The sequence below is a fragment of the Diadema antillarum genome, unplaced genomic scaffold, assembly GCF_040938485.1.
Source record: "Diadema antillarum isolate AM-2024a unplaced genomic scaffold, OU_Dant_1.0 scf00000115, whole genome shotgun sequence".
NCBI lineage: Eukaryota > Metazoa > Echinodermata > Echinoidea > Diadematoida > Diadematidae > Diadema > Diadema antillarum.
This window is the reverse complement of record NW_027271004.1, coordinates 2,080,101-2,108,004: the sequence shown is the minus strand read 5'-3', so window position 1 is coordinate 2,108,004 and position 27,904 is coordinate 2,080,101. Positions and strand designations below refer to the sequence as shown.

At 38.6% G+C, this 27,904-nt stretch overlaps 1 protein-coding gene across 1 annotated transcript; it reads left to right on the top strand.

Moving 5' to 3' along the window:
* Positions 1–178: 178 nt before the first annotated feature.
* On the top strand, positions 179–16,164 carry LOC139719832 (ATP-dependent DNA helicase DDX31-like). Its single transcript, XM_071631218.1, has 15 exons — positions 179–241; positions 1,044–1,360; positions 2,990–3,065; positions 3,639–3,753; positions 5,278–5,387; positions 6,033–6,074; positions 6,623–6,807; positions 7,853–7,962; positions 9,273–9,562; positions 10,879–11,049; positions 11,866–11,925; positions 12,527–12,577; positions 13,603–13,742; positions 14,494–14,678; positions 15,962–16,164. Exons 1-15 carry the CDS (start codon positions 179–181, stop codon positions 16,162–16,164), a joined length of 2,118 nt encoding a protein of 705 aa, XP_071487319.1.
* The last annotated feature ends 11,740 nt before the right edge of the window (positions 16,165–27,904 follow it).

Sequence of the window (27,904 nt, the reverse complement as noted above, 5' to 3'; positions counted from 1 at the left end):
TCAGTGAACTCGCGATGGCAGCAAGCAAGAACAACGATTCCTTTTTTATCGTCAACTACGTCTAGAAGCTAAGACTAGCCTACTACAGCTGGATACGAAACAACGTGCTCCGTCACCGCCGTCGTCCACTGGAACACGCTACAATTTTGTCGACATTGGCTTTAAAAATATCACCAGTATGGGAGACGATGACTCAGGATTAGTTTTAAATTTGGTATCAAACGTGGAACCCACTAATAAGGTATGTTTATCAAACCTGACTGGGTTGCTCATGTAGTGTTGTCCTGCCGCGACTTGTTCAGTCCCACCTACTGACATAAATGTTTGAAAAATCTAATCCCGCATTATATGCGCATGCAGTGATTATGGGAACGACGCCTGCCTGATCCGGGCTGATGTCTGAATGATGAGATGAGAGAACATCTTTAATTCCATAAGGGAACGTATTGCACTTGTGATGATTCCATCGGTGATGGATAGATACAATGTAAACAGTTGTTAGTTTCGTACGGCCATACCACGGCACGGGGCTGGCGAAAAATATGCAAGAATCTTCAGAAGTTCTTTCAGGAGTGAAGGAGGAGGAGGATCTCCGAGGAGGAGGAGAGGGAGAGATCAGATATGGACTGTGATGATTTAGTTATGATAGTTAGGCCTAGCTATTTAAAAGCTGAATAAATTTAATGGTGTAAAAAAAAAAACCTGTGTGATTCTGATAATTGCCTGTTTGTGTGAAGTTTCACCCTTTGATTTTAAGGGGTTTCATTATAGCAATGATCATCCCCATATTTATGTGAGTGAAACTAAGTAATTTTAGGGCAGGGGATGCTTAATCACTTGATTTTTTTTCTTTTTTTTTGTCCACAGTTGGACATGAACAACAAAAATTCAATTTTAACTTTGTTTCTGCAGCTGAGTTGAAAAGATGTAAAAATACAGCATTTCACTGGCAATTCAGGGTTTTAGCATGGGCAGGTTTCCACTTATGAGCATCATCACAATTAATTTGTGAATGTGTTTCTTGATATCACTTTCCCTCACAGGTTTCCTTTTCTACAGGGCAAGTACCACAGAGGAAGAAAACATCGAAGAACAGGAAGTCACACTTTGGTCACAGTGTTTCTCACAGTTACCATGGCAACTCCACCTCCCAAGAGCAGCCTGATGCAAGTGGAGGCTCCAAGCACAATTTCAGCTTCAACTTCCCAACTGGGAAGTCCATTGTTAAAAAGGAGGGTAGAACTCAACAGGGCAAGCAGGATAGGGTTGATGGAAAAGCCAAACAGACGCCATCCCAACCCACCAACAACATCATTTCTTCCCTCTTCCGACACAACCCTGATATTCCCCAGGTTCATGTGTGAGTATGGGGGATGGAATTCTTAGAGGGGTCCTCATAACTGATCCAAAGTGAAAATTTGTCTTATAAGTGATAAAAATTTGTCTTATACAATGTAAGTGATAAAAATTTGTCTTATAAGTGATAAAAATTTTTCTGTTGCTCTTGTTTGGTTTGGTTTGGTTTTTGTTTTTGTATCTTTATTCTTTTTATTAGTGGAAAATTGAACAAAGAAAATAGGATTCCATCGGCATTCGAACCCGAGACCTCCGGATTGCTAGTCCAGTGCTCTACCGACGGAGCTATAGAAAGCCCTAGTTCAGTGTTTGTGTCAGAAACCCTAAATTCTCAATGCTCGAATGGTCAGAAGCTATAGCAGTGTGTTTGTGTGTGACACACACGTACACACTTGAACCTGGCATAAACCCGAAGGATAATTCAACTTGGGGATAAATGCGAGGGATCACCGAAGTGATGCAGCTTTTTGAGTATGTAACAAATGAAAACAGAAAAACTGACCAGAAATGAATATAATATATTAGTGGAAAATTGAGCAAAGAAAATGGGATTCCATCGGGATTCGAACCCGAGACCTCCAGATTGCTAGCCTGGTGCGCTACTGACTGAGCTATAGAAAGCCCTAGTTCAAACCCGAGAGCACCGGGCTAGCAATCCGGTCTCGGGTTCGAATCCCGATGGAATCCCATTTTCTTTGCTCAATTTTCTACTAATGAATTATATTCATTTCTGGTCAGTTTTTCTATTTTTGTTTGTTTATAATTTCTTTTTATTAATTTTTTATTTTAGGTTTCAGTCTTTTCTGCCAATAAATGTTTTCTTACATGTTTGTGTAACAGACTTCTCCTGATGTTGACTATCTTTGCATGCTGTGTCACTGAAAGAGTTGTGTAAATTCAACCCTTTCAGTGCCAGGGACTATGTACAGTGTGTACAATGCTATATGGTTCTCTGTGCCATTTGGCACTCAAGACACGCAAAAGGTTGAACCCGTATGCTTTCTTGCCTGGGGTATTAACTGAAACCCTCTGTCAGGCAGTTGATTTGAATGGACACTTGTCTGTTCAAAGCGTGGGGCCTTCGTCTAAATACCCATGCAAGCAAGTGAAAAAAAAATGTTTTTGGTTTTTGTTTTCATCTTCTCACATGGGGGGTAGTAACTTGAAAGAGATTTGTAAAAGACATATTGAATCCAATGGTGAACTCTCATTTAGATATTCAAGCAAACTCATGAAATCATTGATATTTAAATAATAACAAATTATTGTTTACACCAGAAGTGTAAAAACCCCATATGATTTGCTGGTGATAAAAGCTTCAAAAATTATATGAGAGAAAAAATTAATAGAACTTGAGGCATACTGAGATTGTGTGCCCATATATTGATGAAATCAATGGAGGATTTGGAAGTTCTTAGTGTGGAAACCATTGTGTTGATACCTCTGGCAGCACAGGAACATGCAATTGTAACATATACACAATTGTATGTTGTGTTTCTTTGTGTGATTTTATGACTAATGCATGCAAATTGCTTCCCATAGCTTTGATTGACTCAGGGTTATATATAATGTTATGTAGCAGTGAATAATAGACTGGATTAATGGGTGTGAGTTTCTATTTTTTTCTTCGCAGCAAAAATGTAACCCAGAACCAGGAAGCTGTGTTTTCCTCAACTCTCTTCAGTGACCTTCCACTTCATTCATTCATGGTAACTGTGATTGATTTGACTTGATTTTTTTATATTTGATTTTATGGTTCTGTATCATATCATACATGAGTAATACAAATTATAATGTGATCTCTAGGAATATACATGTATTTCTGTTGTTTTTGGGAGGATGACAGATTCTGCAGGGAAAGTTTACTGAAGATCTAAAGTTGAGATACTGACACACATCACATGTCTGCCTGGCTGCAATGTGCCCATTGGCACTGAAAACCCATTAGAAATTTCTGTTCACTATGAAGGAAGCAATGACATTCATTTATATGAAAGTAACCCTGCAATTATCCTCACAATAGTTACTGCCAAGATGTGAAGCACAATCAAGGCACAACCAGTAGCCCCAAATATTCATCTTGCAATTATCATGTGGGTGCAAAGTTGTTAAAAAGGGTCAATTGTCCAGATGATAGGAATCCAGGAATACTTACCCTTCAGCAGGCCAACATATAGATGTCTGTGAAGATTAATATGCAATAGACTGTAACTAGTTTGTGATTCTCACATGATAGAGTAAAAAAGCAAAACCCTGTTTCATAAGTATTTTGTGTCCTTTAGGTCTCGAACTTGGAGAAGAATCTAGGGTTTAGCCAGATGACCACCGTCCAGCAGAGAGCCATTCCAACCATTCTCCAGGGGAGGGACACCTTGGTCAAGTCACAGACAGGATCAGGTATGGCAAGTGACCTTCTACAGAGAGAGAGACACACACACATGACAGAGACAAACAGACACACACACATCACAGACTAATACTCAGACACAGACAAGACACACAACACACGCAGACACAAAACAGACAGATGCATAAGAAAACACACACAGACATAGAGAAATACACATGTAGAGACAATTGCAACAACCTGGAATTCATTCTGTGAAATGATTGCTTGGTTCTTGATAAGTTGTCTTTTTTCCATTCAAATGTGCCACTCTCTATGCCAGCATATTCCATTTGGGCAAGTAATATTGTCCCTTCGCTTTGGTGTTGTAGTATATGAAAGTGGTCTTTTATTGGACTATTGAATGTCATTCCCTCTCTTTTGGTGGTTATTATCATCTATGGACCAGTATGGCAGTACTTCATGAAAAACAAACAAACAAACAAACAAGAAATCAATCTTGAAATTTTGAGATGTTCTTATAGTGACAATTGTATCCCTATCAATACTTATCTTTATTTGAATATGTTAGGATGAAATACATGTTTATGTGTTCTATGTACAGTTGAACCTCTCTTATCCGGCCTCCCTTTATCCGGATCTCTCTATTATACGGACGCAATCTCGCCCTGATTTTTTTTTTTCTTTTTTTTTTAATAGTTACGGGAGGAAAGGGGGATTCCCAACTCCTTTAGAACTCCTACACAAACACACATAAATTACATATTACTTACAACATGATTAACATACATTACATCAAATTTCCTTTTAAATTGCTTACCTTCAGACATTTTAACATTCCCAAACATCCCCAAATCATCGCAAGAACATGGACAGATTGTGCGCTCGAGTCCTCTCATATCACATTGCCACATAGGTCCATACACAGCCATCGATATGACTAGATAGACATGCATTGTTTCGAGTCATTGGCTGAGCAACGAATGATATTGAACACTCAAAATTTTGAAGTGTAGTTTCGTCGACTCATACTGTTTATTTTCAAGATCTACTTGATACATTTCTTAATAATTATTTAGGTAAATCATCCCAAGAATTTATTTTTAAAAATGATTTCATTCTTGCAAACACGAACCTCTATTTTGGGGTCTGTTACTGAGTGTAACAATGAAAAGGTTGCAGTATACACATTACTACATTATGTACATGTACTACAATGGGCTATATCAGTACATGTGTATAGATATATACATGTATAAAGCATTGAGTCTCCCGTATCCGGCCAAATCCCTTATCCGGATGAGCCCCGGTCCCAACTTGTCCGGATACGAGAGGTTCAACTGTATTCCAAATTGAATTTGAATTCGGATTGAATACATATTCTATGTGGTGCCGGTAAGTGAATTGAAGATGAAATTAAATAGGATTAAGATTTGGTATGCCACCAAGAGAAAACAAAGTTGCTTCAAATGACTGCAAGCAATGTTAATGAATTATTATTTTCAGGATGTTCCAGTACTGCTGTTAGACATTGAACTAAATGAATGCATTGAAACTCTTTCTTACTATGACAGGTAAAACTTTGACATATGCAATACCGGTCGTGCAGCAACTACAGGGACTGCAGCCAAAGATACAGAGAGTCCATGGACCCTACGCTGTCATTCTCGTCCCCACACGAGAGGTGAGTGAGAGGATTTTAAATTGGCAGTAGGATCAAAGGTCAATGAAAAATTGTGGAAAGAACAGATTGCTGGTAACTTTGCAGTTTATGTGTACCAAACATTCAGATTAACCAGGGCTGTACAATACTTGGAGATATGGTCCCTATGTTGTTCAAAATAGGGAAGATAAAAGTGTAAATATAGAAGAATAGCTTACAATGATTTTGTGTGAGACAAAACAAGGCTCTTGATAGGTAATCACCTTTTTTTTTTTACTCTATTGGTAGTCTGAATTGAGTTACAAGTGTGGGTTAAAAGATTAATACAAATTTGGGAAACAGATTCTAGTTAGTCTTGTGACAGTATTGATATGAATGTAAGTCTCATATACTGAATTTGGGAAATCAGTGCACAGACTGTAGAGGACATTTTATACACTGTATTTGCATTCTGTTCTTTTTTCGGTGTGTTTGAAAAATATTGTATTCTTTATGTTCCTTTGTAGTCAAAGAAATGAAAATTTAGTCACACCCAGGTAGTGTCTTTTGATCTTTAGATTTGGTCATCTTCACTGCTTGGCTTAAGAGAAAACAAAAATGGTGAATAGCAGGTACATTAGTATGAGTTATGGATATGTAAGGAAATTTACTGTTTTCTCTTTTCAGCTGGCTCTGCAAAGTTTTGATTCACTTCAGAAACTTATCAAGGTAAACAAACTTTAATACTGTTTGTTTGTTTGTTTGTTGTGCTGTTAGTTAACTTGTATAAGTTATGACTGTATCAACTGGGCAAAGTTTGAATGTACTAAAATTGAAAATTTCTCAAAGAATATGATGAGCTTTTCTCATGATTTTACAAGTAGACGTATTGGATATTCAACAACAACAATAAAGGGACATTTCCCTTTGCAAATTTAGCAAGACTTTGTATTTTCTGTATGTCAACCTGGGTTCTGTTTGTCCAATATTTGACACCTACTTTTGCAATGATGTTTTGCCAGACAGAGACAAAATATAACAGATATTTCACACTTAAGAGCATTACTGGTCTCATGAGTTGACACCTCAAGATGAATATGGGTATATATATTTTTTTTTTCATTCTTTTATTTTTTTTGTTTTCAATCTGCAATGATGCAACCTTTTTGAAATGGTAAATGTCAGGTCTTTATCTTCAAATGTTATTTTACTCCTTGCAAGAATTGAAATGTTAAAGTGAAACAATCAAGATGATATTTTGTGTGTGTTTTTGGCAGCCATTTCAGTGGGTTGTTCCCGGTTGTCTAATGGGCGGGGAGCGAAAGAAGTCTGAGAAGGCGAGGCTGCGGCGAGGAATCAACATCTTGGTGTCAACTCCTGGGAGACTGGTGGACCACATCAACAGCACAAAGAGTCTCTCCTTCTCCAGGGTCAAGTGGGTCATACTAGATGAGGCAGACAGGTAACCATGGTGATGATGATGACGATGACGATGACGATGACGATGACGATGATGATGATGATGATGATGATGATAATGATGATGATTAAAAAGAAGATCGTGATGCTAATGGTAATGATGATTGTAATTGTGAAAATGAATGCTGATAAGGCTGCGGGTGGTGGTTATGCTGCTACTGGTTTTGATGATGGAGATGATGATGATGATGATGATGATGATGATGGTGATGATGATGATGATGGTTTTGTTGAAAAATAGGAATGGTGGTGATGCTGGTAGTAAAAATGACGTAAACGATGACGATGACGATGACGATGATGATGATGATGATGATAATGATGATTAAAAAGAAGATCGTGATGCTAATGGTAATGATGATTGTAATTGTGAAAATGAATGCTGATAAGGCTGCGGGTGGTGGTTATGCTGCTACTGGTTTTGACGATGGAGATGATGATGATGATGATGATGATGATGATGATGATGGTGATGATGATGATGATGGTTTTGTTGAAAAATAGGAATGGTGGTGATGCTGGTAGTAAAAATACTCGTAGTCAAAATTGATGACAGGCAATGATGTTGCCTTTTGTCACTTTAATTTGATGTGAATGTCAATGGTGTTGATGGTGATGATACTGATAATTATTACTCCTTTATATGGTGTTATAGCAGTGTGTATTAAAGAACTCAAAGTGCTTATCTGTGAAATATTGTCAAAGATTTTTTTTTCCGTTGAGTTTGAAAATGTGAAATTTGTCAAGTCTTTTATTCGAAGAGAATCAAGAGATGTTCTTGTGAAACTGATACACCCATTTTGAGATTCTCAAGTAATATCATGTAAGTTGATATAATGATGTGAAAAGGCAGAGTAGCCTCAGTGATAGTGGTCTAATTTGCCCAGATTTTGCTGACGTCATTATGTTGAGCGAATTTTGTCATAAGAGATGACTCATCTTTTATAGTAACAAATATGGCCTCTAAAACTTCAGTTGAAAGCTCCTCATAATGCTGTGTGGTAAATGGCATTTTTGTCTTTTCTCAGGCTGCTGGACATGGGCTTCGAAAGAGACGTGTCGGCCATTTTGAATGCCATCAATGACCAATGCCAGTCGCAAAAGCAGACGATACTTCTTTCGGCTACCCTCTCCGAAGGTAGGAAATTCACGCCCGCCCGGTGTGTTCTAAACATCCAGTATTGTAGGCTTTTGAGGAACACATGGGGAAATTTAAGAAGTAATATTTATCCAAAGCATGCTTTCAGTTGACGTGACTCTGAAGGTTAAAATGTGAAAATAATTGTCCCCGCCCAACAAGTTCGAGCAGGGGACTATGAAACGGGCTCCGTATGTGTGTGTGTCTGTGCGTTCATCCGTCCGTGCGTACGTCCGTGCGTCCGTGTATGATCAAAATGTTCAATTTGCTACTTCTCTGTCATTTATGAGCCAATTTTGATTCTGTTTGCTTTATATGATAGCACTACATGGGAGCTTTAAAACTTCTACACAGAATTTCAGTTGTGACCTTTGACCTTGACCTTTGACCTATATTGTACATTTTGCTACAAAATGCTACTCCTTCGCCATTTCTAACCCGATTTCGATTCCGTTTGCTTTATGTGATGGCACTAGGTGAGGGCTTCAAAACTTCTACACAGAATTTTGACCTTTGACTTCTTTGACCTTTGACCTTGATTTTTGACCTATATTGTACATTTTGCTACAAAATGCTGCTCCTTCGCCATTTCTAACCCGATTTCGATTCCGTTTGCTTTATATGATGGCACTAGTTGAGGGCTTCAAAACTTCTACACAGAATTTTGACCTTTGACTTCTTTGACCTTTGACCTTGATTTTTGACCTATATTGTGCATTTTGCTACAAAATGCTACTCCTTCGCCATTTCTAACCCGATTTTGATTCCGTTTGCTTTATGTGATAGCACTAGGTGAGGGCTTCAAATCTTCTACACAGAATTTTGACCTTTGTCTTCTTTGACCTTTGACCTTGATTTTTGACATGTATTGTACATTGGCTACAAAATGCTACTCCTTCGCCATTTCTAACCCAATTTCGATTCTATTTGCTTTATGTGATGGCACTAGGTGAGGGCTTCAAAACTTCTACACAGAATTTTGACCTTTGACTTCTTTGACCTTTGACCTTGATTTTTTACCTATATGGCACATTTTGTTACAAAATGCTACTTCCGGCGGGGACATATATTACGCACCGCGTAATTTCTACTTTTCCTTGTTTGATATGTACAACTGCATTGCTTTTTTAGTGATTTATAATCATTTGTTTGTCAATAAAGTGAGCAATGACTAGGATAAATAATGTATAAAAACTTGTGGCACACTTGAGTAACATTCACAAATTATATATATTTGAGTTTCGTTCCCCTTTTAAAAGGTATGACAAGGAAAGTGTTGAATGCATCCTAACATACCTTCTTATTTATAGGAGTGAAGCGATTAGCCAGCGTCACTCTCAAAGAGGCAGTTTTTATCGACGTGGCAAAGAGCGAGACTGAATGCCAGTCATCATCCCTGTTCAGTGCCAGAACGTCCTCATCAGAAATGAGCAAACCCACCGACAGAATTGGGGCTGATGTTTCTGACAAAACTTCAGGGAATGATGATGAGGATGGGGAGGCTTTCACAATACCAGAGCGACTCAGGCAGCAGTTCGTGATTGTTCCGAGCAAGCTGCGACTCGTGACCCTGACCGCTTTGATGGCTGGAAGGTCAAAGGTGAGACATGGCTTGGAAATGAGATGTGCCTAGGAACAAGGTTAAGTAACCCCCAATTTCTGCGTCATGCACAAGAAGTCCAGAGAACATCAGGTGTTACATTCAAGCTGCACCTGCGGCTTGAAAAAAAAAAATTGCAATACTTCAGGGAACATCACAAAGTCTGGAAATTGTACATAATACCTCCTTCCACAATGCTTTTTGATCCTCGGTCACTCGTCAGAAGTAAATTCTTTTCTTTTGGTCTTCCACTGAAGTGTATGTTATCACAGTTTGATAAATCTGATTTGTGTTGATCAACTATTAGGTCAGTGTCAGATGTGTCGAGCATGATCCAATGAGGCATGGTCGTCCAATGATGGAACTAATCTCGAGAGCTGAGATTGCCATAGTATGCCATTTCCAGTCACACGTCAAGTCATTGTCAGAAGAGTGTTGAGTCTGTCCGATAAGTGTTGAGTTAGTCTGATGTGTGTCAGATTTGTGTTGTGTGATTATTAAGCGTGCCCAGCAGACCTCCTATGGCAGTGGGGGGGGGGGGGGGGGGGGGGGGGTGTCCGATGATTAACAGTAATTGGACAGGTGAACTCGAGTCCAGGATGTAGGGCTCTTCTGACATGTATATCACCTCTTGTGAGCCTTGATGCAAGTCTCTGGAGCTTGTCGGCTCAGATTTCATTGGAACTCATTGGAATGCTGACATTTTTGTATTTTGGGGATCAGATGGGCCTCCAATGGTCAGTGGAAGGGGGCGATGAGACAAAGCAAGAAGGACAAGCTCTTGTAACATGTATGCTACAATTAGTTGTGTACATTGTGTATCTTATGCTCTGTGCTTGAAGGAAACCAGTTTGGATTACTGCTTCGCAGGTGTCTTTTCAAATACTCTACTATATTGAAGAGAGTTTAGCAGCAAGCCTTCTGTCATGAACTGAATGCACAAGTCTATTGATTTATACTTGGTAAACAATGCAGGGCTTTCAAAGGGGACCTTGCAGGTTGAAATGGTAACTCTTGTAGAACACATATCAGAACAGAAAAGTCCTTTAGAAGTATGATGAATACTATTTTGTGCCAAATCTACCACTCTTAATGCTCAAGATGCAGTGAGACTCTGCCATATATAACAGAGATGGGGTGAGGAGTAGAGTTGTGTGTAAAGAAACAAAGAGAGATCTTCATATGTTGTTATTCACTCTCAAAGAAAGGGAGTAAACAGTGTGAGTTAGATATGACACCAAACCTATTTTGATGGCATTGGCCAACACTGGCTAAAATTTCTTACCTCTTATGATGCCTTTGTCCTCTGTTACCAGGGTCCCTCGGGATGCAAGATGCTGGTCTTCCTCTCCAGCCGTGAATCGGTGGAGTTCCACTACACACTCTTCAGGGATTGCCTGGGCTGCTCCACTCTGCAGGGGGATGGCACAATGTCAGGAAAAGAGGGACTCCCACTCTTCAGGCTACATGGGAGCTTATCTCAAGAGGTAGGTTAGGTCAGACCACTCACTCATATATTTCTCATCTTGATGGCAGAAACAAGATTCCTTTCACCAAAACGTCAAAAAATACTTGGATAACAAACGGAAGATGAGCTACGGTCCTCATTGTACATTTGCCACACATGATGACAATATATTAGGATGTAGAACATAAAATCTGACTCTTTACCACATTTTGAGCAGCTACAGTGTACTTGTTTTTTGAAACCTGTTGAACTGTTGTTTGTGCTGTTAGAGGTTGTGTCAAGTCTTTGGAATCCTGAGGAAAAAGAACAAAATGTTCATTATATTTATTTTTTTCCCCTCTTACTTTTAGTAAGAAAGTTTGTCTACAGTAAGTGGAAGTAAGGATTAGTCACATTTGGTCATGATTTGTCAAGCATATTGAATTTAAAAAACCCCTAATACTTGTCGATTCTTTGCCCAATATCTACACTGCTGATCATGTCTTCTTTTCAGCAATATCTTGTTTTCAGGTCTAATGTTCATTCAACCAAGACTGCTTAAAAGTCAGCTTCATTAAATGTTTTTAATTAATTCGAGATTTTTTTCCCCAAAAGAGTGTTAGAAATTTTTGCATTCTTCGCAGCAATGGGAATATGGTATCTTCACTTTGTATTTTCCACTAAAATATTTGATTTGATGCAACTGTCTTTAATATTTTGATATGAAACGATGCCACATGGTGAAGATGTGAGCTCGTGTCTTTGTATTTTGAAAAGGATCTTCACTTTTAATATGATGTCATCACCTTTTCATTTGAATGAGAAATTCCATTTGTTTTGTTTTCCACCTGAACAGGAAAGAACACAAACCTACCACGCCTTCAGCAGTGCTAGGAAAGGTGTTCTTCTGTGCACAGTAAGTTGCTTCATTTTCAGAGAGTTGAGTTAATCTTCTTTGCTAAATACACCATGCTGTAAACATAAGTCCCAATCTGTTGATTACGTGAACATTTATGCCCCCATTTCCAGCCAGCGCAATCAGCATGTGGTATTGTACAGTATACGAATGGACGATTGAAGGGAAATATATGATAAAAAAATGACCAGTATCTGGTCTAGGATCACTTGCTTAAAACTTGTTGAACAATGTGAATGTCTTTCTTCCTTTCATCGGACTTGTTCTTTATTCGACTGGCCTCAACAAAGATATTGCAGTGCTATGATTTGAAATTGTGAATGTCTCTTTTCTTTTTGAAATTGTGATCAAAGAATTGCTCATAAGTCTGAGTTGTTGGACTGTTATCATGGCTGTAACTAGTTCTTTTTCTTCTTTGTCTTCTTATCATTCTGATAATTATCATCTATGTTATAATTATCATTATTATTGTTATTATTGTTATTATCATTGTTGTTGTTGTTGTTGTTATCATGTTATCATCATTGTTTTTATTTTTGTGCTGCTGCTAGTGAATATAAATACTTTTTTTTAATTTCTCTGTTTTCGTCTTTTGCCATAGGATGTTGCTGCAAGGGGTCTTGATCTCCCAAAAGTGAAATGGATAGTCCAGGTGTGTGAGGCGATAATTTTTCAGAATGACCATGACAGATCATTGTTTCAAAGACATTTATAGAATATAACTTAGTGTATGGTCATTGGTTGCTGTTAGGAATTCATTTGTATGCCAGTGGACATCTAGCATTTAAATGTTGAATCTGTGGCCCATCAGAGCTTGTATTTCCCACCTGACTTATGCTGTGGTTTTGATAGAACATGTGTCATGAAGAGTCTCAGCTGAGAAAGGCCCATGCCAGTGCCGTATATTAAGAGAGTCTGGCCAACTCGGTTTTTGGCTTATGTGTTTTGAAGCCTGTGATTGGTCAAAAGCCGGTCCCGTGATCTACAGGCGCCATGTCGTTACTGAAGTGCGCTCATACGCAGTGCCCATTGTTAACTACCCCTTATTTGGCTTGGTTATTTTGTTACGTCTGAGCGTACACGCTAATTCTGTGACGCGTAATACGCGCGGTAACGACATGGCGTCCAAATTAGCAGTTGGCCAGACTCTCTTAATATACAGCACTGGCCCATGCCATGTAGTTTGCGATTTTGTAATGGTGTTATCCATGCATCTATTGTGTCTCATAGGCTTATTACCTGTGCATGGACATGTACTGTAACTCAACTTAATTACCTATGAAAAAAAAAGGCAGAATATGAGTTTAGATAGTCTTAAGTACCATTTTAGGCAAGAAGTAGATGTGGAATATTGAACAAACTGCTGACCATGAGTGAACATTTATGAAATGTCCATCTGTAGATAGCAGAAATCATGCTCCACAACTTTTCCCAGAATTTTAAGTAACTCTTGATCTTCTTGTCTTTGCATGCACTGCCCAAATTCGGGAAGTGACAAGTTGAATGATAGAAACCGTCTATGCTTTCTTACCCTAGGCATCACTCTTTCTGTAATTGATCTCATCGTTGATTAAGTGCATGCTCTATTTCCTTTCACCAATCACATCAAGCCCACCAAAAGACCAGGGAATTTAAGGTTTTTTAAAAAGCTGACTGATTTGTGATTCTTGATCACAGTACAACACTCCTGGAACGCCAGCAGACTACGTGCACAGGGTCGGGAGGACGGCCCGCATTGGTAAAGAGGGACATGCCCTCCTCTTCCTCACCCCTTCAGAGGTGGAGTACGTCCGCATCCTGGAGCAGCAGAAAATCAGGTAAGTGTAATGAATCTAATTTAATATTAAAAAAAAAAACAACAACGGCAACAGCAAAGATAAACAATATGAAAGTCTGTCGAAAGTCCACATGCCTCTCCCAACCAGTGGTCTGAGACAGTTTTCATGACATCAGGTGATGGATTGGGGTGTAAGGTGTCACCCCCTCCCCCTTTGTCCCCCCACCCTCCTAACTTAGCTGGACTCCACCCCATATCCCCACCTTCCACCAGTCATTGCTGGCTTCCCGCTCCAGGTAGGTGAACGTAGAATGGTCTCTGAAAAGGTATCTTGCCCCCAAATACTATGCTTTGCTGGAAGCAGGTGTGGACTGAAAACAGCATGATCCATGGAATTTTTTTTTGCTGGTGGAGCTGTCATGAAAAAAAGAAGAAAAAAAGAAGAAAAAGAGGTACTGGTCATTGAAAAATTGATTGATATATGACAGAAATTAAATACTTACGCATAGTAACATATTATTGCATACCCTTAAAATGCTGTCATCTGGACTTTCAAGCACAAGCCTAGTGATCAGTTGGTTAATGTAAAATTGGCCTTCAAAGAGAAAATTACTCAGAAGACAGCATTAAGATTATAGCAACAGTGTAGTAAAAGCCAGAGCAAAGCAAAAAGCCTCCATACTGATGTGATCACTTGAATTATACATAGATGTCTTTATTTATCTATTTGTTTATTCATTTATTTATTCATTCATTCATTCATTCATTCATTCATTTATTTGTTTGCACAGGATTACAGAGCAGTCTCTTCAAGACATCCTCTCAGTGTTGACCTCATCCGAGGCCCAGGATTTCATCCACGGCCAGTTCAAAGGTCAGATGCAGCGCTCCGTGGAGGAGGCGGCCACAAACCTGCAGCTGCGCTTCGAGGGCCATGTGCTGGGAAACCCCGCCCACACTCAACATGCTAGAAAAGGTACTGCCACAGCTGGATGAGGTTCAGAGTGTTTGATGTCCTTAAACATCTTTCAAAATCCTTGTTCTGTAGGGAGAGCTGATGTTTTCATAGTATTCAGTATGTGTGTTTTTTTCTTCGTCCACAAAGAGAAAATATGTCTTTCAATATTGAAAGTATGTCTTTTTTTTAAATGATATTTGATTTAACTTGCATAGTATGTGCAGTTTGCTAAAGGAAAATGATATTTATGTTTACAAGTCTTTATAGTATATCAGTATTCCATTCTATTTTTTTAAATCTGCATAGTTTGGCAGTCCTGGGCCCTGTTTCATAAAGCTGTTCATAAAGTTACGAACAACTTACGAGCGACTGGTGATCAGTTCTTGCGCTTAATTATGGAAATTCTGATAAGCATAGCACATCAAAACTGATCACCAGTCGCTCGTAAGTTGTTCGTAACTTTATGAACAGCTTTATGAAGCACCCCCTGTATTGGTACTGCACCAAACTGTGCCACACTCCCACCCTATTTCATTTGTATTTATTTTGTTTTGTCTTTTTCTCATTCCTGACACTGTATGGGTATTCAGGTTTTAACTGTGTGTGAGATAATTAGAGACCAGTTAAATGAAATAATAAAGAGCATACAATTTCTAGAAGAATTTAGTGTATTTGATGAAAATCAGTTTTGAATTGGCTGGATATAAAAAAGACCAACAAAATAAACCAAATTGGTCCTAATAAAAGTTGGGTCCCACTTTTTATTAGGACCAATTTGTTGTGAATAAAATTTGCAAAAATTGTTGGAAACCTGAAGCCCCATCTCAACCAAAAATGAACCATCCCTTTAAGTTTCAGGATTGAGATCATTTCTGAATAATTTATTAGCATTAATTTCAACACGATACACTAATAACAGGTGGGTCCCACCTTTTATTAGGACCACTTTGTATTTGGATATGTCAGCCATTTCAAAACCGATTTTTATCAAATAAACTTTAAATTCCTCGTAGATTTGATATTTTATGTGAGTGGTTTTTAATTATCTCACAAACAGTTAAAACCTGAATCCCTATCTCAGCCAAAATTATATCATCCCTTTTACGGCTGCTGGCTTACAACCAATCGAATTCCAGCATTTCAAACTTGCACCTGATTTTGAAATCATAAACTTTCTGCGGGATGGGATTTCAGGAGAAGGATTAGGATAAATTTTTGTTGTTGTTATTTTATCATTCAAAATCATTATCATTTTGCTTTATGTTGTGGGTGTTGAGTTCATTTTCTCTGTTCCACTGCAGCCTTCCACTCCTTTGTGCGAGCCTACGCCACCTACCCCTCCTCCGTCAAGCACATCTTCCACGTGCGGAAGCTCCACCTCGGGCATGCGGCCAAGAGCTTTGGGCTGCGGGAAGCGCCCTCTAACATCAGCGGCAGGATAGGCAGCAGCAGCAGTGGCGGTGGGAGCGGTGCTGGCGGGAGAGGCAGCAAGAGAAAACTGTAAGAGGGATTTTATTGTGTGTGTCTTGTGTCCTGACTACCAGGTTGCCATGACAATGTGATGATGTGATGGCTGTGATGTGGTGATGCCACCCTTGGGGTGGGGGTGGGGGGTTGGGGGTTGGGGAGATGGGTCAGTTGTATTTGTGTGATGTGACAAGATTATAATATGTGACCGTGCATCACAAAACGAACAAAAAGTCGCACGCAGTGATTTTGTGTGAGGACTGAAAATAGATGAAATGGGTCAACCTAACCAATCTTGAGTTTTTCGTATTTTCTGAAAGAGCAAGTCTTTTTCTATATTATATCAAAGTTTGGGATCGTAAAACAAACAGGAAAGTGTGTTTTCACGAGCAGTTTTTCTCAAACACTTTTTGGTGGAATAGTGCGATTAGGTGTTTCTCATAGAACCCTCTTCTCATTTCTTAAAAACCCTGTCCATACTCTTCACTTTCAATTCCAATAACTTTTGAAAGAATGTTGCTACTGCATTGAAAGTTGGCATTAATCATCAACAATATGTGTTAATGAAGCATGCTCAATTTCAGCTTAATCTGATAATCTCTTCATTGTTGTTGCTCTGGTGGTCAACATCCTATTTTTTGTTCCATTCATCTTACAGCTAGCATGGCTTGGTAAAGATTAAGCGCTTGAATACACCCTGTACTTCAGAGCCTGTTTTCTCAGTTCACACTTTCCAGAGTGTATCCTTTCTTTCCAATATTTAGATAGGTTATGAGAGTCCATTTGATTTGAGTTATACATCATTTTAAAGCTTGGAGTCTGCTCTTTCAGAATCTGCTCTTAACTTAAAATCCATGTCTGGCGACTTTTTGTTTGTTTTGAGGTGCAGGGTCACATATAGTATACCCCTTTCATAGAGTCATCTCCCAGTTATCCACATGAGAGAAATGCAGACATTTTAACAAATGTCATGTTCACAAACTCTGAAAGTAGTCTGCCTTTAAACAAAGGAGAAGTTCACCGTCATAGACATGTGGGTTTTGTGAATGCAGCAATATTAGTACAACACATCAGTGAATGTTTGAGGAAAATCGGACAATCCGTTCAAAAGTTATGAATTTTTGAAGTTTCTGCTCAGTCTCAGCTGGATGAGAAGACTACTATAGCTTGTGATGTCACATGTGTACAACGATATAAAGAAAGAATAAAGAAAATGCAACATATTTTCACTTTTCTCACATGACAAAAGAACACTTGTCTTCTCTCTTTCAAAAAGCAGGAGGAATAATATCACCCTTAACATATGTCAGTAACAAGTCGAAGAAATGTGCACTTTGTTCAAAGGGTAAAGTTTTGTGAAATTCTCTTTTTATTTTCTTTATATAGTTGTACGCATGTGACATCATACACTGTGGTAGTCTTCTCATCCAGCAGTGACTGCGCAGATACTTAAAAAATTCATAACTTTTGAAGGGATTGTCCGATTTTCCCCAAACTTTCACTGATGTGTCCTACTAATATTGTTGCCTTCACTCAGTCCACATGTATATGAAGGTGGACTTGTCCTTTAATTTTTTACGAGTGCCCATCTTGATAAGATGGATAGTCTTTGTGGTAACTGCACCCGCCCCTCTGATGAGATGATGCTTTGGCTCGCATTGAAAAAGGTGATCTGCTCAACCACAGCTTGGACATGGTCTGCATTACTCTGATATTGTGTCCAAACACTTCCCGTCTGGTCACAGTGCAAACATGATATGGATATTCAAATTGCAATGCCAAAGTTATGTGGATTACTCTGATCTCACTCCAATTTCCACTATCAAAGTAATTCGGATAGTAAAGGGTCGTTCACATTGGAGCGGTTTTGCGGCAGCGGCAGCGGCGGCGGTTTGCCGCTAAACTTTGCCGCAGCGGCACGCTGTGCACACTGGAGCGGTTTGCCGCGCGTAATATGCAAATTAGATTGTTGCCCTTGGGCACCTGCAGTTTACTAGTAATCAATTACATAATTATCATGCACATGTATACCGTGAATACATTCCCCATGGATCTGAGAATTTACAAAATCACTTTTCCAAAACGAAACAAACAATAAAGGAAATCAAGGATGCGTAACATGCAAGAAGACTATTGGACAATCAGTACTGAAATCTCAGCTTTTCAACTTTTTGCTTAAAAAAAAAGAACACTTTCAACACAGACTGTTCAATGAAACTGCAAAATATTCCTTGTGTTACTGATATTGGTATGCACGCAGAAATTATTGCATCGGACCACTGCCATATATACTGAGGAGGTACATAAAATGTGTACATCCAACACCTCAATATCTCAAATATGATCTGCGAAAGTCACATTTTCCTTGTTTTTGTTTTATTGGGTTTTTTTATTTTGTTTTCTTTTTATACAAAATTAGTCAGCATCCAAAGTAATGATATCTTATCTTGTTTCATGTTAACGAAAAAATGATTAGTATTTTTTTTTTCTGGTGTCGGCAAAGTAGTCAACTGTATGATGAGCTCTTAAAAAAAGAGAAAAACCAGCAACATACTTCTTTACTTGTCATTCCAATCTTTTACCATAGAATAGTATACCGGTATTATGATATATATATATATATATATATATATATATATATATATATACACATATATATATTTAGATCATCATGATTGTGTCATTCACTTTCATGTGCATGTTTGTGTAATTTTGTACTTCATAACTCACTTTTCCTACTGCGCCTTGAGCATGTTAGTCATGTGGAATTGGCACATTCAATGTATACTGTATTATTATTATCATTATTACCGATGAACTCTATATGAATGAAATGTTAATGTTTGATTTGATTTCTGTCACAGTTCATGCTCTTTTTGGAAGTGTCATAGTTACAAAGGTGAGGGGATGTTTTAGGGAATATGCCTACCATTCACTCTCCTACTCAAACCTACTAGATCTACGTATGTAGAGTATAATGTAATCCACAAACGGCCCATGATAAACTCGCCCACATACTGTACTCCCAGCTATGGAAAAACAAGAGTAGCATTTTCACTCTCCACAACATGTGTTTTATATTATGCATGGGGAAGAAATTAATGGCCGTTTTGCATCCTCTTAGAAAAAACAAACAAACAAAAACAAAAACTACACACACACACACGCGCGCGCGATGTCAGTTTGGATTTCAAATTCATACATCTGCATTACACCATCAAATCTACGCTTTCAGAAATCTGGATAGCATTTTAACAGACAGTCGATTTCCAAGTGAACCACACAACTGTTGGGTAAAGTGATTACCAAAAGCCAACTGAGGTCGGTTTTATCTTAAGCAAGTTTTGTGGCCTTGCACTAAATCTTTTCTTCGAAATTTAACCACCGAATGAAAACATTAGTTAACAGGAATTTTTTTTTTAACAAACTTATGTCGGTAAATGACAAACATCACTCGAAATACACATCAAACAATGTACATACACTAATACAAACCACACATGTCAAATTTAGCACTTGAGACACTAATTCAGGACAATTGTTCCAACATAAAATCTCATTTGTTGTGATCTGATATGGTAGTCTGTTGCAGAAATAAAGTACAGTGTATACATAATACTGCTGACATTTGCGAAGGGAAGTAATATAGCACATTCACATGTAAAATGAAAATTCACAAGATCTGACACTGTATGAGCAACTTTGTAAATCTGAATGGATAGACATGAGTTGTCAAAACAATACAGTAATGGTAGTATGGTACTGGATTTTAAGAATGATTGAAGTACATGTATGATAATTAACACCAATGTAATTTGTATCTTGGACCAATTTTCTATATCGTAAGCATATTATTCTCATCTCCTACATCTGAAAAAAAGAAGAATTAATTCAGTGCAAATTCCCAGCAGAATGACATACTTTACAACATAAAACAAATAAGTTGTTTACATTTCACTTTCAAACCTCATAAGGACCAATCTTTCTAAGTAATAAACAAAAAGTATTTGTATTTCATGTACATGGGTCTAGGGCAATCACCCCCTGGGCAATTACCCCGGACCCTTCCCCTGGTTCTAATCCTAATCCTGAACCTAATCCTAACCCTAACCCTAACCCAAACTCCTAACCCTTGACCTAATCCTAACCCTAATCTTTACTCTTACCTCACCACTAACCAGTATTTAGTCAGGGGGTAATTGCCCTCTGGGGCAATTACTCGGATACGCATGTACACGTAGGACAGGAAAAACATAGGAGAGAATAGGATTGAGAGAAAAGAGCAGTACAGAGTTCATCCAATGAAGTGAGCAAGAAAGAGCGGATACATAAGGGTGGATGAGGCTTGAGACTTTCAATGATATGGACATGTATTGAAGTTACAAACACAAACACAAGAAAATCAGGATAAACAAAGGAATACAACAAAAATGGGCACCTAGGTGCTTACATGGTTCAATTTAGCTAGTCAGATAACAAAATCAAGTAGCAAACTGAACAGCAACATATTACGCATATAATGCAATGACCTGTTATGAGTTATCTGACATCAAATACTAATTTAATGCAAGGAAGGTACAAACCGAGTATTCAAGATTAGACATGTAATGAAAATAATATTCGATGCCATGTCAACATTCATAGATTTGGGTTTCAAGATAAACTTGAAGCTTTCAAAAATCTGTAGTAACATGCTTCAGGTACACTATAAAGTGCTTGGTCTACAGCTAATCATTTTACTCATTGTCATGCAGCATAATACAATATTGCATCCATACTCCAAAGTCAAATACACACATGTGACAGGTACTATGTAGGTACATAGTGAAAAGGTGGAATTTCATCACATTTTTTAATACAGTGACGTGTAGTATGTTGGCTACTGGCCTACCTGGGAGCAATGCAAAGAATTCTTGTGTTGTGGACCTGTACATGTATTATGCTATCACATTTCTCCTGAGTTGAGTTCTAACTGCGAAGTGATACACAATAGCCTGCCTTGTATGATAATCATGAAGAACTTGATCACTTCTTACGAACATAGATGAAATTGCGTGGGGTACATCTTCACTACTCAAGTGATACATGAAGGATGCCAGTTGAAGACAATTATATCTTGTGTTTTCAAATTACCATTCACATTATAAAGACTGAAAGTAGTTTGATCCACAATATCTTGGTTAAATTTACTATAGATTTTTTTTTTCATTACCATGGCAACACATTAATTACATGCCACATTTACCTGTAATAGTGGCCACATATGCCAAGTTCTAGGTCAACTCCTGAAAAAGCAAGAGAGTCGTTGTAACTTGGGTTGGAACCAGGTGCAAGCATCATCATGGTTAGCAACAAGGTCATTTAGAACTAGTCTCCATGGCAATGTCACAGTTTGGTGCGATCTATACATCCCTTGTCAACTTGTACACATTATGTGTGGGTGTGGTGTGTACTGGAATTAGCAGCTTTTCACATATTCGATACTTGTCTACATTATCATAAGTAAAACTAACTCCTTGAAAAGTGAATATATGTACATGTTTCAGAGAAGCATTAACCACTAATAGTATCAATATAAAGGTACCTTATCATGCATACATGGTACAGGTGTACAGTCAAAATACAACAATATCCAAATGGCAAATGGCTTGTGAAATAACATGGTCACTGTTATGAGGAGATCACAATTAATGGGTCAGTGCTTATTTCCCCATAACATTGTATGTACTTCTCAAGCAAATGCTGTTTTATTATGCAGACTTGATATGGGAAGGGTGGAGATGATACATAAATGGTTGCATTATGGTTGACTCGGCAAATTTAGAAAATAAGGGATGGATGCCAAAGTTTCAAATCCTCCTTGTTTGTACAGGAGTCCCTTTTAAAATGGTCTCACCGCCATGCAATGTGGCCAGTAGTTGCGATTTAGAACGAAGATCAACTTGAAGACAAGATCAGCTGTACCCACAATGCCTTGAGGACTGTGCCCTGTGCTCCACAACTGCAGATACATGTACCTGAAGAGGGTATAATTTGCTTTCTCCAATAAGAAGGATGAAGGGCTGTGACTGCGGATGTTCTGTGTCGACCACATATGAGTAGTTAAAACAGTCCTTCCTGGAAGAACAAAAAAGGCAGGCATATATGGAAACAGTGTAAAAATTTTTAAGACATATTGATGTGCACTATTTTCTTATGCCTTTATACACATGATATTTCCAGTAATTTTGTATCATATATTTACTAGCAACTCCAGCAAACTGGGAGCAAGAGTGACCAAGATCAGAAGGTAATTCTTTAAAGCTGCAGATCTACTATGCACATGCAGGAGTGAATCAAACATGATATCTGGAAACAGGGGGCAAAATTGTTTCAGAAGGGAATGGGGAGGTAGTACAGGCCTGTAAGAAAGCTACAGATCACAACAGAACAATTCACACAATTCTGGCCTTCATGGTGCTATTTGTTTGTTTGTTTGTTTGTTTGTTTGTTTTTTCCCATGTCTAGCTTAATTACAAACCAGAACTATCTTTGCAAAGAAGTGTACCTCTAACTTTGTCTTCAGTCAATTTTTTTTGACCAACCCCCCCCCCCAAAAAAAAAGGTAAATAAATAAAAATAAATAAATAAATAAATAAAATAAAAGTGACAGACAATTTTATATTCAAAGTTATATTTAACTTGCATTTTCATGTCCTCCGAAACTGATTAAATTGGTATGGGCCAATTACTAGACCTAGGCACCTATGGTACACTATAATATATACTATTAAAATGATTGATTGGTCCATGCTGCATATTGTCAGACCTGTCAAATGTATGGGATGTTGCCATATACATTATAAAGAAAGAGAAGAATCTACATACATGTACATTTCCTTGAATGAAGGGGCAGGGTAAAGATTAAAAGATGTGCCTTCACAGAAATTTTACTCTTAATAAGTTCACTCTTTAGTTCTAGGTGACATACAAAATAATGTACCTGTGTTGTCATTAGAATTATCAGGTACAGTACAATACATGTAGCATCACTTCCCAAATAAAGTTGTTGTTTTTTCCTCCCACAGGAGTAAGGTCAAGTTCTGAACAATGGTTATGGTATAAATGTACCTAGAATGTCAATCTTTTGAATAATGCACTTTCAGTAAATCCTGAAAGCTGAAACTCACAGCTTTCCAGTCAATGAGTGAGCTTGCATCAAAGCCTGGTCAGGGATGCAGCCTCTTTTGCATGGTCTTTCCGCATTCGCTGAATAGGAGGGAAGCAGATTCAATCACTGTTTACCTGAGGGTAAATAATGTTTATACAAGTGAGGTGTTATACAAATGATGTGTTATACATGTACAATGCATTATAACGTTATTTCCTTACATGAATAGGGGGAACTTTTTACTCAGCACAAAGAAAATGTAATATAAACAGGTCTCTTTTAAAAAGCACCTTAGCCCTTCACTCCCATAACCAACACCACATGCAGGAATTGATTGCCTGAACTTTTGATATCTGATTTTTGCTCTTAAATTGCTCATTTTGCAGCACAGTGTAAGTGCTACTAAAATGCCAAGTGCTTCTATCAATGAAACTATTCATGAAAATATACATTTGGTATTGCTACCAACATGAATTAACGTACTGAATTACCTGCAGAACACAATACAGAGGGTCATCTTTCCTACTGAGGAACACAAAGGACTGGCACAGCCTCCCAGAAGAAGTAATGGCTGCTTCAACCCTTGATACAATATGTCAAGGGTCAGCAATTAACCAACCACTGCATCACTGGCATTTAAATTGTATGAATGAGGGTACCACCTATCGGCACCCTATGAATTTGCAGCTCGTTTATTCCAAAAGTATAAAACAAATTCACCAAAGTTTTTCCTCAAATAAGCTGTAAATACTGCAGTTTCAAATCTTGTGACCGTTCTGTTGATTCCAAATCTCTGTTGTAAAATTATGCAATTCTAGTGTATGCGATGCATTTTCTTTGCGTGGCTGAAAAAGGGTACCTCACGATCTGCACCCCTTCCCTCCATAGGTAATACGTGTGAATTTCATAGTCACGCGTTGTTACTGTGTGGATGTGTAATTGAAACGTGTTTAGTTTGTTTTGTTGGCTTGATTTTCATTTCTTTGTTACTGTTTTCATAGCTATAAAATGGCACTTAATCCCATGCGTACCTTTTTGTTCTATACGCAAACAGCCATGATACGCAGGGTGTCGATGTACCCTGCCGATAGCTGGTACCCTTACCATACATTGAAGAAACCGTCCAAGTCTATTGATTGTGGGAAATGTGGGCATCTTTGGAAAGGCAAGACAAGATAATGCACACGTATGCTTACCAGCTACAGTACAGTTACAGTTAAAGTGATGTTAAAACATTACCCTTAACTTGGTCAGACTCAGCCTGAGACTCATGAGAGGATTTGATTCACTTTCTAACAAGACAAATCAGTCCTACTTCACTGCCTGTCTGATGATGCGAGACTGAATGCAAGTAAATTCAAGTAGATTGTCTTTATCATGCCAATGCCAATGGACAAAGTTGTGGTTATGTATATGCATTTATACCAGTGCGGTGGCAGTATGGCAGCACAAAAACACCTACGTAGTACGTGACCTAGATCTAGGCCTGTATAGAGGCAGAGTCAATACCCAGAACATACCTAAAGGGCCTAGACACTAATGCACATTAGGTCTAGAAACTTTAGACTAGAGTCCAGAACTATGTCTAACGTTAACAATAACTGTATCAGGTCTAGAGGCTAGGTGTTTCAGTTGTTGTTTTTATTTGAATTTATTTGCAGTTTATTGACCATTTTTCCCTGTATTAGCTCTAATTAATGCCAAATTTTTACTTATGAATTACTTTCTAATTTAAAAAAAAAAAATCCCTCTAGGCAGGGCCTACATTATTCTGATTTTATTCGAAATAATTCAAAAATACTCTATGATATCAAATATATCTCATGTTAGAGTGTCTAGTCTACTAACAGTTAACGTTGTAACGTTGAATATGTTGTATACGCCTGCCTACGTAACTTTTAAAAAAAGAATGAGGATATGAATGTTAGGGCCAGGCCCTACCTCCTGCCTACTAGTACCGCCACTACCGGTATACAATCCACCATATTGTGGTCCATTTATCATATGAGAAGCCCTTCCCATCTATGGACCCCATACATTACTGGTCATTAGTAGGTGTGGGACTAGTCGGATAGTAGGAGTGCTCCTACTCGTACTGGACCTAGGTCTAGTAGTTCTAGATCTACTCTAGACTTCAAGGCTTCAGTACCACGTTGGCAGAATACTATATGAGACATAGATAGGCGTATACGGGACTGTGATATTAATAGACTGCTTTCTTTCGCTGGCGAGTCTGCGTCTATGGCAAAATACGTGGTAAGTTACAATCTGCAATGTAGCCTCTGCAAGAGAGTGACCGCTGTCAAGGGTCGAAACAAATAGCAAAACCTTGAGAAAACCAAATGAGCAACTTACCATTTAGCCCGATTTCATCACCAATGGTCTCCAATTCGATATTTTCCTCAGGAGTGTTTTTGTGAACATAATTGAGTTTATTGTACAAAAGTTGTCTTTTCTGGACGTCTTCGTTCCGCTCTTCGACCGACGTGTTGCACCTTCGCGAGAGACTCTTTTTCAAGCTGAAGTTTATGACCCCACCCACATAATAACGTCACGAACTGTACTCTATTATGATTGGTCAATAGCAACCTCGCCGCAGCGGCAGACTAGAAAAATCGCTCAGCGGAGCGATTCGAGAAAACCGCTTGCGGTTGCCGCTCTGAAAAGTCACCGCTACCGCTCCAGTGTGAACGGTTGTACATGAACAACACGCGAGGGATTTTTGCGGCACGCCGCTGCCGGTGCCGCTGCCGCAAAACCGCTCCAGTGTGAACGGCCCTTAATGCGTATAGTTATGCTGATATTATTGCCATAATTGAGTGTATTAGATGGGTATGAGATTGGGTGCCCTTGAGGGAGATATAGCCTAAGCAACATTAGGGCCATATACCACATGAGCTGAGGACAAGTTCAAATGGCCCTAGAAAGATTTGAATAGTTCTCCCGTCTCTCAAGAATGGTCAGCCAATACTCCGTTCATCATATGCATTATATTCATGGATGAATTTATATATTGAGTGATTACTCCCCCAGAATGTCATCTCATTCTGTGAGTTTTATAGTCACATTAAGCTTGAGCAGCCCGTGTTTGCAAAATAAACCAAATACGTGTGACATTGTATGCGCACATAATGTGCACATCAATTCATGGAAGGTTTTGGATAATCATGCACTTTTGAAATGTATGCATATGAGTGTAGGATGGGATATAGAGCATTGTGGCTAGCTGTTTGTGTACAGTGCAATTTAGGATAAAGCAGCAAGTATTGCTGGATTAAAGGTAACATGAGGATTAGTGGCCTGCACTTAAACTATCAAATTCGAGAAAAGGGTGGGGGGGGGGGGGGGGCAAAATACACATTATCATTTTATCACCGACATGCTGGTGACACGTTTGGAGGCATCAATTCTTTGTGTGCTTTGCAATCACTGTCAAACAGTGAACAGCAGCATTAGAGTAATGATAAAAAAAAGTATCGCACTCTCTACGTTTGTAATAATGCAAAACTTTTGAATGGGCTACAGAATCTCTGCAATATGATTGGTCGATTGCCTAACAATATATGTGCTAATGAAACTTTCATTTGCAAAATTGAGCAACGCTTTCAAAAAAACAAATTCTTCTCGTAAAATTCTGCTGGTAAGTATGTGCATTTTCATGCTCTGTAAGTTCCTTGCTTGACTGAATGCAATCCAATGTGTTGACTCACACAATGGATGCATGACTCAATGTATGTGACACTTGATGGGGGGAAAAGGTTTGATTTCAACATTGTAGTATTTCTGTGCACCTATTTATAGAATAAGTGATGCATAGGCTTATTTTGTGAATCTGTGGAATAATTGCAGATCAGCAGTTCCGACCTTAGAATACAGAGGGAGACATCTGATCTTCTCTCCTGTGCTTGGACAATCTCTCTTTCACTCACTTAGTATTAAAGGGATCGCATAGTTTGGGTTGAGACCTAACTTCAGGTTTCTAACATTTTTTGGTGAGATAATGAGAAACCTCTTATGAAATATGAAAGAGCATACTAATTTCATGACGAATTCAACGTTTATTTGATGAAAATTGATTTTGAAATGCCTGAGATATCCAAAACAGAGCGATCCTAATAAAGTGTGGGACCCACCTTTTATTACGATTGCTTTGTTTCACTTTGTTTTTGGATATTTCAGCCATTCCAAACCCGATTTTCATCGAATAAACTTTAAATTCCTCCTAAAATGGTATGCTCTGTACTATTTCATAAGTGTTTTCTTGGTGTCTCGCAAAAAAAGTTTTAAAAGCCCAATTCTCATCTCCACCAATACTGTACCATCCCTTTAAGCCTTGTCCACTTGGACTATCTAACATAACAATGTCGGAATTCAGAGCCTGGATATTTCTTCTAGGTTCATTGTGTCACTGCTGGCAACCAGGGACAGCCTCGTGGTGGTATTGCTGCCTGGAAAACAGTAGATGGCATGTTTGAATCCCACTTGGTTTGTTTTTATGCCTCCGCCACGAAGTGGTGCCGGAGGCATTATGTTTTCGGGTTGTCCGTCCGTCCGTCCTTCCGTCCGTCGTAGCGTCCTTCCGTCCGTCCGTCCGTCCGTCCTTCCGTCCGTCCGTAATGAATTTTGT

Coding starts and splice junctions, on each gene's coding strand:
- LOC139719832 (XM_071631218.1), top strand. CDS start 179: ATGGGAGACGATGACTCAGGATTAGTTTTAAATTTGGTATCAAACGTG. Junction 3,066..3,638: donor TTCCACTTCATTCATTCATG/GTAACTGTGATT, acceptor TGTGTCCTTTAG/GTCTCGAACTTGGAGAAGAA. Junction 9,563..10,878: donor TGATGGCTGGAAGGTCAAAG/GTGAGACATGGC, acceptor CTCTGTTACCAG/GGTCCCTCGGGATGCAAGAT.